At 47.7% G+C, this 9,717-nt stretch overlaps 1 protein-coding gene across 1 annotated transcript in view; it reads left to right on the top strand.

Annotated features, from left to right (window-relative positions):
• Positions 1 to 8,553: 8,553 nt before the first annotated feature.
• The window catches only part of RNF216 (ring finger protein 216), a 61,810-nt gene continuing 60,646 nt past the window's right edge, over positions 8,554 to 9,717 (top strand). Inside the window, exon 1 of the mRNA XM_010079443.1 lies at positions 8,554 to 8,620. Within this exon, the coding sequence (XP_010077745.1) occupies positions 8,554 to 8,620 (67 nt within the window). The remainder of the gene's footprint in view (positions 8,621 to 9,717) is intronic.

The raw sequence follows: 9,717 nt of genomic DNA, 5'->3' as shown, positions 1-9,717 counted from the left end.
CCAAAGGCAGTGCCCGATCCTGGACTGGGAGGGCTGGAGTTCTTGTGCTGGTTGGGTATCGTCTCGGCTCTGGTTGCATAGTGCCAATGGTTAGGCTGCAGTTTAAGATCTTCCCCCTTCTCGCAGTTTATTGTAGGTTCTTATTTCTGTTCCTCCGGTTATGCTGTGGTGGATGTGTGAGGAGAGAAGGTATATGATCTGAATCCTGCAGAAAAACTTTTCCAGGGCATTTCTTTTCAAAGCTGTAACAAACGCCAGCAGAGCTCGGTGCGTGAGGAGGTGACAAGCTGTGGCGTGGGAGTGTGACCATCTTAAGCAGGTATGGCAGCAGAACCCTTCTGAACATGAAACCCCAGCTTCTGGCCGCTGAGCCTTGAAATTACGGCGAGTGCAGGTGCTGAACGCGGCTCAGAAGAGGGTACAGCTGTAATAACCAGGATATGTGACCTGTGCAGTCATTCTTTTTGGAGGTCCCTAATTCTGGGATGTTTGACACCTGGAATGGTTAGTGCCAAACTTTCAAGTCTCTACTTCTGAAAGTACTGTGCAGATTGACACAGAAACCTTCCTTTTTGCTAAGGTGGGCTAAGTCGGGGTTGTTTTTTTTTTTCCTCCTGTGCCACCTCAAGGTCAAGTCTTTGCTTTTCTATTGTCAGCAGCTTTGTGAAATGAGGCGAGGTGTGCTTTGTAGATTGCGGCCATCCTTGAAAGCAAAGTTCCTTGTGATAGGTTCAGGTCACATTTAAAGTAAAATAAATTTCCCCTTCCTTTCCACGTTTGCTCCTGGTGGTGCATTATGTTTTTTCTGGAACACAGCTTCCCAAGCACAGCTTTAGGTGTTTATTTCCAGAGCCGGTCTGCTGGGTTTAACATCTAGGCTGCCATCGCAACCTATCAATCCTTTGTGATTTTTAAAGTCCTCTGGCTGTTACTCCAAGTAAAACTGATTTCTTTGTGCTTTCCAGCCCTCTTGACTTTAGTTCGTACCTCACTTTTAACCACAGTTTGCCGGTTGCGTGCAGCCTGTCTCTTCTTCGCACTCCCAGTGCCCCCAGCACACAGGGCTGCTGGTCTGCGGGAATTCCAGCACCCTACCCTGCCGGGGTTACTCCAGCCAGCAACCTCCAGCTCCTTTGTTTCTCTGTTTCCTCTCCAGTGAAAAAACACCGCAGCGATGGGAACCTGAAGGCTCCTGAAGACATTGCATCCGACTTGTTAAATAACTATATAAAGGGTTGCCCTTGATTTTCTTTGTTCTGTTATGCCTTCTAAAGGTGACCTTCAGGATCCCTTAAGAAAGGAAAGAAAAAAGGAAACAGAACTACTAAGGATTTGGAGAGGAAATGCTGTGTCCTTTCTCCTGAAGAGCTCTGTGAAGTTCAAGTGCGAGAGGAGCGCTCTCATGTAGATCCTGGGGCACGCGGGCGTTTCTCTTGTTCTTTCTGTGCGGTCAGTGGGCTCGTGGGGCAGAGAAGGCGGTTGCAGCTAATGGGATGTAGAGCCGTGACAGGTTTGTAGTCTGTGGAGTCTGGCTTTTTCAGACACCACTGGGTTTAATAACGGTGCTGTCTGGAAAAAGGAGCGTCTGCCCCTTCTCTTGGGATACATGTGAGCTCAGGGCGAGGAAACTGGAAGTGAAACTTGCTCTGGAAGCAGCCAATCTGCAGATCGCATTATTTCATGTGCTCTTCCATTCCTCCCCACCCTTATACCACAAAATCAGAGCAAAACAGTTCTTTAAAATGATGGTTTGGGAGATAGGCTGTGGGCCCAAGGAGGTTGGGTTTGTGTGTACGCGCCTATGTTAGCGATGTGGGAGGGAGGTTTGGGATTTGGGGATTATACCGTAGGATCGTGCCCATGCCAGAAGCCTGAGGCAGGCAGAGTAGCACCCTTTCCAGGAACCAACACGGAGATCCCTCTTCCTCCCTCAAAGCCTTGAATTTTCACTTTGGGCTCAAATTGAGCTACTCAGGACAATGGCATTAACTCTCCTTTCTAGCCAGACTTTATAACTTTTTTTTTTTTTTTTTAGGGCTGAATTTGGTAGGGCAGGCAAATGACTGATCCGAAGCTCCCCACCTCTTGTGCAGAGTTTGCCTACATCAAAATCCGCAGTCTCGCGCTGGTCAGAGAGACGTGACGCGATGGAGCACTGTTATTTAGCAGTGGGACTGATGGGGGGTCATTGGAAGGCACTGAAATGTCCAGCAGCTGACCCCGCTGCCAGTCATCAGGGGATAGCTTGAAGGCATCAGAAACTTTCAGTTGGGTTGAATTAGTGGTTGCCCATTTCTGGAAAACAAGTACATCTGTTCCAAACGGTCTTACCTCTTAGGGAAGAGCTCACGGAGCAGGGATGGGTTTTGCTAGGAAATCTGGGATCATCCCAGGTGGTAGGTGAATAAGATAAAGCTGGACTGATTTCTTCTGTCTTGTACTTTGTGTTAATAGATGCCATAAAAATGGAGATTGGGAATTAAAAAAAAAAAAAAAAAAGTAAATTCTCTGGCTTTGCTTTCTGCAGTAGAACCATCTTACTGGAGACAAAATTGTTCACTTCAGCTTTTGTTCCTTAATTTTTCTCAGATCTCTGGAATCCTATTGTCTTCTTAGAGGGTGTACGTGTCTGCCTAAAATAATTTGGTAAACCAAGCCAGCTGCTCGTGTCTTGTGAAACGGAGAGTTTTAAAACTTAGAAGCCAGTTCTGTTATTAGATGATCTTCTGGTATGTTGTTCCTTTTCAGCACATACTACTGGTCCAAAAATTGGTGGCAGAGCTACATGGATGCAGTTGGCATAAGTCTACCCCCGTTCTGTGCTCCTAAGAGGGGCTTTTCTGGGATCCCTGCGGCCGGTTGTGCTCTTTTCTTAGCCACAGCTCAGCAGAAGCCGGGCTGCAGATCCACATCTAAACCTCTGGCTTTATTCCCTGGCGAGGTGCAAAGCAGTGGCGGTAGCTGCGTTGTGCGTAGTAAATAGGACGTGTTTGTGCCCAGCAGTTCTTGTCAGGCTTATGATCGGGGATTTCTAATTTTCTTGGTTGGGATGATGCCGCTTAACACGATCAACCGCTGTTAAACCCTCCCTGCTTTTGCTAAGTGACTGTTACAAGGAGCAGCCCCCAGCAAACCGTGAACCCTTTGAAATATTTCAGTGAAATGCTTGACAGTAAGCTGGGCTGGTTTATTTCCCTTCTGCTGTGCTTTTTTTTTTTTTTTTTTTTTTTGGGGTGATCTGGTTTTTTTTTTTTTTTTTTTTTTTTTTTATGGGCTGAATTTTTAGCTTTTCATTTTGCTGGTTGTCACAAGCCATGCATTATTTAAGTAGCTTCTCTTTGTTTTAGCAGCTTGAAGTGAGGCAGAAATTCACCTTGCTCGCAGGCTACCAGCAGACACGTTTGCTGCCCGCAGGCGGAAAGTAGGAGTTGATGCTCTTCTGTCAACGTAGGTGAGCAACGGAGGTGTTGCTGCATGGGGGAGAGGCTAAAACACACAATGATTTGATGTTGCTGACATCTCTTTCAAGCTGCTCTTTTTTTTTTTTTTTTCTTTTCCTCCCCATTCGGTTGGGATTTCAGTTCCTACCTCCCCTGCAGTGTTTTCTGTCTGGTCCTGTTGCCTTGAGCTAGAGCCAGAAAAGAGCATTTTGAGTCTAGTCCCATCCTGGGTATGTGGGAGTTCAGGATTTCAAATGCTGTAAAGTGGGGGGGAAAAAATGAATCACGCTGTGTCTGGGAGGGGGTCTCCCCTTGGCTGTTGCTCTGTTCCAGCCCTGTCTGAAGATGCTCATTGAAGCACGAATGCGAGGTGGAGGGAACGGGTTTGAGTTCTGCTCCAATTCCTGCAGTCCAGAAGTGCCTGCATATACCAGGAGTTTAAATAGATGCACAGTACCGATGCTTGCTATTTTTAGGTTGGGCTAAAAATATGTGAGGTAGTGTTTGCAGGGATTTTGAGTGGGTTTTGGAAATCCTCGTGTAAGCGTTCTGTGTGTGCCTGAGACCTGCTTCACCTCCCAGCAGCAGATCTGTCAGCTCGTAGTAGTGCTTGGGACTGGGGGCTTTGTAGATTTTATTTTTGCATGTGCGAGAAGTGTTTGGAAAGTGCATGTGACTTAAACTGTCAGTCTGAGGTCTGGGCAGTTCAGACAACAGTTACACCCAAGTCCCTGACAGTCTCTGATTTTTCTGGTGGCTGTTCTGTTCATGGGTGCTTCTCCTCTCAAGTTGCTGTGGGGAAAAAACCCTTAACGGGGAGGATTCTATTGCCTGTGCAGTGAAACAACTGGGATGTGCAGGGTCATGAATACACGGAATAATGTGGAAAACAGAGAGGAGATGTGGCGGAACCGCACCTTCAGTGTGGCAGTCTTCACTGCGCTGTCAGCGGGGGGCTTTGGGGTCATGATGAGTTTAGTGTAACCCTGATTGATTCATGTCCCAAGCCCAGTTTGTGTGCTGTAGTGCAGCTGGGAGTTTTTAAGAAAAAGGAAAAAAAAAAAAGCTTGTAAAGTGTGTATCTGCCTGCTGCCAGGTCTTTTTATTTTAAAACAGTTCCAGTATCCTGTCCTTAAGCGTATTGGAAAAAAGCTGACGGTCATGTTAGAGCTTGGGTATCGATAGCCTTATTCTTTACCTATAAATAGTCGCTGAAATCATGGAGGTGGTGTGGGATAGCTGCTTTCCGTCTGTCTTGCTTGCTTTTTTGATGATGTTGTTTGTGCAGGGCGAGACCCTAGGGTGGCTTTGATCTTGTTACTTCACGTTCTTGGCAGCCTGGTGCTATAAACATGAATAAACTTCTTATTCGTGCCACTAGATGGAACTGGCCCATACTCATAGAGGTTTGTTTAGACTTGAGCTCTGTATTGAGTATTGACAAAATGAGTTGCTAGCTCTTGGTGGAAGCTTGGCTTTTACACTCAAAGCAGTGCTTTATTAAGCTGCTTGGCTTTTTATGCAGTCTGTTTTGAAATAGAAAAGCGGTGTATTGCCAGTTCTTTCCAGGCTTGGCTTTTCGTTGCCTTGACTGTGTGTTACGGTTTAATGCTATTTATTGTATTCCTGCTTTTAAACCACCATGAGTCTTTTGGTGACTTTGCACTTTTTGTGTGCATCTTTCTCTTGTACAGGGGGGTAAACAGTCTGTTATCCCAAATTTAAATTCAAATTATTTCCTGTACCTGTTTCTTGATGCTCAAAGTTGAAGCGTTCAAGTTCCTCTCTATGGGAACAGGAGTTCCCTATAGAGAATATGGTCTTGTGGCTTATCCCTGTTCTTGGATGTGAACAGCGTTGGACAAAGCACTGTTTGAGCTATTTGGGAGAAGATTTTTGGTGGCTGTGCCAAGCATTTGCGGTATTGACGCACCCACGTGCACGCACACACCCAACTCTGCTAATGCGTCTCCTGCCCCTGTCCAGCAGAAATATCCAAGGCACTTAGCTTTGCTCAGAGCCAGTCCAGGCAGACACCTGTCTAGCCTCTCTACGCACCGCTTGGTGCTGCGAGGGCTGATTTGTGGCTTTCACAAATGTCCTTGTTCCTCCTCAGCCAGTCTTGGAGTGATCCTTCACCATTTTTGCCTGCGGAGAGGTTCCTTTGTTGAGCGTGAGCCTGCCCAAGAGCAGCTGGGACAAGACGGTCACTAGCTGCTGGGCTGTTGGCTGTTGCAAGGAGAGCTTTGTAGGAGCAGCCTGTTGGGAAGGAGAAGTGGAAGGCATGGGTACGTGAGCTGGAGAAGCCTGGGTGCCACTCCTGGCTTTGCTGCTGGGCTGCTTTGTGTCCTCTGTCACACTGGTCATTTCCATGCTTCCATTTCTCTGTATTTTAAATGACAAGAAGCTTATTGATCTTGTTTTTTAAAATACTGAGAGGACTAAGGATGGAAAAATGCTGTGCAGGACTAGGTGGGAGCTATTCACAAGTACCAGGGAAATGCAGATGTAATAACGTGTATGTGACCTTTTGAAAAGGACAGGGCTTTCAGCAAGTACACTTACGGTGACCCAGCCACCGAGCTGCTGCTCTAGCACCTGTCTGCAAGGATGAGAACAGCACTTTCATGACATTTGAGCAAATAAAGTAAAATTTGCTTCTCCTTATAAGGCAGAAGCTGAAAAACCGAGTGGAAACACTCACAAGATCTTGGTTTTGAAGCGTTTTCAAAGCATCAATATGTCCATGATACTCTTGGAGCTGCTTACTGGCAATAGGGTGTCTTGCTGAGCTTTTGGGGCTCAAACATGGGGTACTTGCATATTGGTAGTAAAGCCAGAGAGAAGAGGCCTGTGCTGTTCCCTAGCCCAGTGTCCCACTCAAACCTGGACCGTCACCAGCGCAGGGCCCAGGTGAGCGTGGCTGTTGGCAGCCAAGGCTCTAGGGTGGAGGTTCCCTCTGCAGAAGGCTGCTCCAGGCACTGAGCCGTGCTGCTGGCTCCCGTGGGGTGGGTTAAGCAAGCGTCCTGCCCCACAAATGGGAAATCACGACTGCCTTGCTGGTTGATCCCGCTGCCTACAGGACGAGGATTCAGACCATGGCTGTGCAGAGGTTCTGTGGGAGGAGGGTCCGCACGCTCCTGCCCAAAGCCACCGACTCTGTGCTGCTGTGTGGCGTGCTTTGTGATGTGTGCCTTGGGGTTTGGCTTTTTTAAGGGCTAAATTATACTTTTAATTTTTTTTATTATTTTGTCCTGTATTAAAATACTTTGAAGATGGTAATGACTAGTTTCTTGGGGGGGGGGGGGGATAGATATGGGTGGGGGTATAGATATGAGTACATAGTATGCATCTGAACAGATTTCTTCATCTTGCTGTCCTAGCTGCAAATCCTGTTCCCTGCAGAGGAGGTTAAGTAGAATAACTGAGGAGGAATTTATGCTGCTCTTGTGTACTAGCAAACAGGATTTTATAGCAAACCCTCCATTTTCTTCCAATTTATGCATCAGTAAATATTTAATAATACAGATTCCTCTGTGCTCTAATAACGAGGTGAATACTTTTCAATAAAAAGATGTCCTTTCTCGTAACAGTGATCAGATTGTTCTCGGAGTTCACGTATGTATTCAGCTGCTCTGCGATAGCAGGAATTGAGAGCCATAAGCTGAGAGAGCATAAAATGGAAATCTACTGTTCAGGTTGCAGTGATTCCTCTGATCTCCTAATCCTGTTCGCGAGCCTCCAGCCGGCTCATTGTGCCTCTCTGAGAACAGGTGGGGGTAGTAAATTTTAGTCCCAAAAGCTCAGTCCTGTGAAGGAACCTGATCCCTGCCGTGCTCTCTTTTTGCTTTGAGAGCAGGTGGTATATCCTGGAATTTGTACTGAACCTTCGTTGGGGATGGGACGTAGCATGAGACAAGGAGGTTTCTTCTTTAAAGTAGCACACGATGGCAAGAAGTGTGCTCTGGACATGTGCTGGTTTGCAGTGCAGGCACAGAACACATTTATATACTGTCCTGCAAAGGTGCAGCTTCCTTCTGACGTGCCAACAGCACGGAAGTTGTGGAGTTGAGCTCAGAGCATCTCTGGTCCATCTGAAATTGTGCCTCAGCTTGGTGGCACACGAGGGAATCGAGGGTTTGGTGCTGGTGTCTCTGTTTCAGCAGCGTGGCTCGCTGCACGGTCCAGCTCCTCAGCAGCTGGGCTGTTGGGTCTGACCCAGAATATTGGCTCTTCACCTGGGTGCTGGCATTTCTGCAGCACTCGTGCGTGGGACGAGGGGTAACGGTTTTTAGCTGAAAGAGGGGAGATTGGGATGAGATATTGGGAAGAAATGTTTCCCTGTGCGGGGGGTGAGGCAGTGGCCCAGGTTGCCCAGAGAAGCTGTGGATGCGCCATCCCTGGAGGGGTTCAAGGCCAGGCTGGATGAGGCTTTGAGCAACCTGGGCTAGTGGGAGGGGTCCCTGCCCATGGCAGGGGGTGGCACTGGATGGGCTTTGAGGTCCCTTCCAACCCAAACCATTCATGTGATTCTATGGCATGAAGTGCCAGAAGGGATGGTTGGAATGACATCCAAGATGCAGGCTTACACCATGTTGCCCTGTGGCAGCTCAGGCAAGTGGCTTTTGCTCCTCTCACCAGTAGATGGTGGCAGAAACACCACTCTTGGAGGTGATTCATCAGGACTTCTTGGAAACAGGAGCAGATCCTCACATGGGGAGGGTTTGAGTCCTGGCTGGACAGAATTGCGTCTCCCCCCACCCTTTTTCTGATGGTGTAGCTGTGAGCATCTGCGTGTCTTCTCCAGAGAGGCTCCTCGGGCCTGACTGCACTCTTCAGTTGCCTGTCTTAATTGTCAGAACAGAAGACAACAGCAACATGTTTGCTTTTGGCCACTCAGAAGGTGGTACCGAAAAATATCCTCACGGAGGAGCTGTGCTGGGAGAGCCGGAAGAACCCCCAAAATGATTCAGTGGCTTAGTCTTGGGAAAGCCCAGTTGGGGTGCTGCTGACTTTACCTGACCCTCTCCTGGTTTTATTTTGTCTTCCAGTTCCTCATGCGAGCCTGACTGCCATGCCTGGGCACTGACACTTGGGGGTACAGCTGTTGAAAATGGCAGAGAGAGGTGGAAACGAAGAAGTGATTAACCTGAACAGCTTCCGTAGTCACAGAGGGAAAGGTGAGTACAGATCTGTGCATATTTCCCAAACTCTCTTTGTGAAGCTCTGCTTACGAGCAGCAGGATCCATAGGTACTACACTTGCTCCAGTGCTGTTACTGGGAACCCGCAGTGGTCTGGTTTGCTGTGTCGCACGCTGCTCTGTTCCACTTCACAGCCACCTACAGAAAATTCTCTCATTTTACGCTGACACGCGAAATATTTGGCTCTTGCTTTTCTCATGTTGTACTGCCTTAAGGCAGACTGCTAACTTCTTGGGAACAGCATGTTAGAGGGATTTCAGCGGATCCGAGGGGTTTATGGTGTTCCTCCTTTCTGAGGACCTCGCCGGAGAGAAGGCTGGCTTTGCATTCTGGCCGTCATGGGGCTGAACACGTTGGCACCTGGTCCTTCAGGAGTGGAATTCAAAATGATCCTTTCTGCGTATGCCTGATAAATTAATATCATGAATACTTTTGCTTAAGCGTAAACCAAAATTTGTCAAGTACGACTTGAAAAAAGGAAAAGTGTGGTTGTATGCTGTCTGTGCAGTACAGAAACGCTCTGTTTCTGTCTGGAGTGCTTCTCCTGAGTTCCAGCAGCTGTGCTCAGTGTTCCACACCTGACAAGCCTTGAAGGACAAGGTTGTCATCTAATAGCAGGATATCTTCTGTGCCCAGCGTCAGGGGCCCTATCTCAGCCTTGTATAAGGTCCTCCTGCAAAGTCACACACTTTTGGAAGAAGCCAAATTGCTCAGGGAACCTTATCTCTCCTCTAGAATGCACAGCGCATGAATGAAAGAAAATATATTGTCCCTGCGATACTGAAAGTTCAGGACTTCTGCAAAAATTAGGAAGTACTCTGGATGTGGCTTGTTCAGAATAATTTTTGCAGCAGCTAAACTTGTGCAGAAGTTTGGGCTAGAAGAACCTCTGCATAATTGTCAATGAGTGACTCTTCTGTGCCTGTGCCGATGTGGTCTCCTGAGCTATGGGTTGTGCAGGTGTTTTGCTCAGAGAGCCCAGGGAGGTAGGAGTGGCTGGAACAGTAACTTGCAGAGGAACCGGTGACCTTTGAGCACTTCTTCCCTGTTGCTGCAATGCAAACGTGCAGATTG

Source organism: Pterocles gutturalis, unplaced genomic scaffold, assembly GCF_000699245.1.
Source record: "Pterocles gutturalis isolate BGI_N339 unplaced genomic scaffold, ASM69924v1 scaffold3494, whole genome shotgun sequence".
NCBI classification, from domain to species: Eukaryota; Metazoa; Chordata; class Aves; order Pterocliformes; family Pteroclidae; genus Pterocles; species Pterocles gutturalis.
Note: the sequence above shows the minus strand (reverse complement) of the source record. Positions and strands in the feature narration are given on the sequence as shown.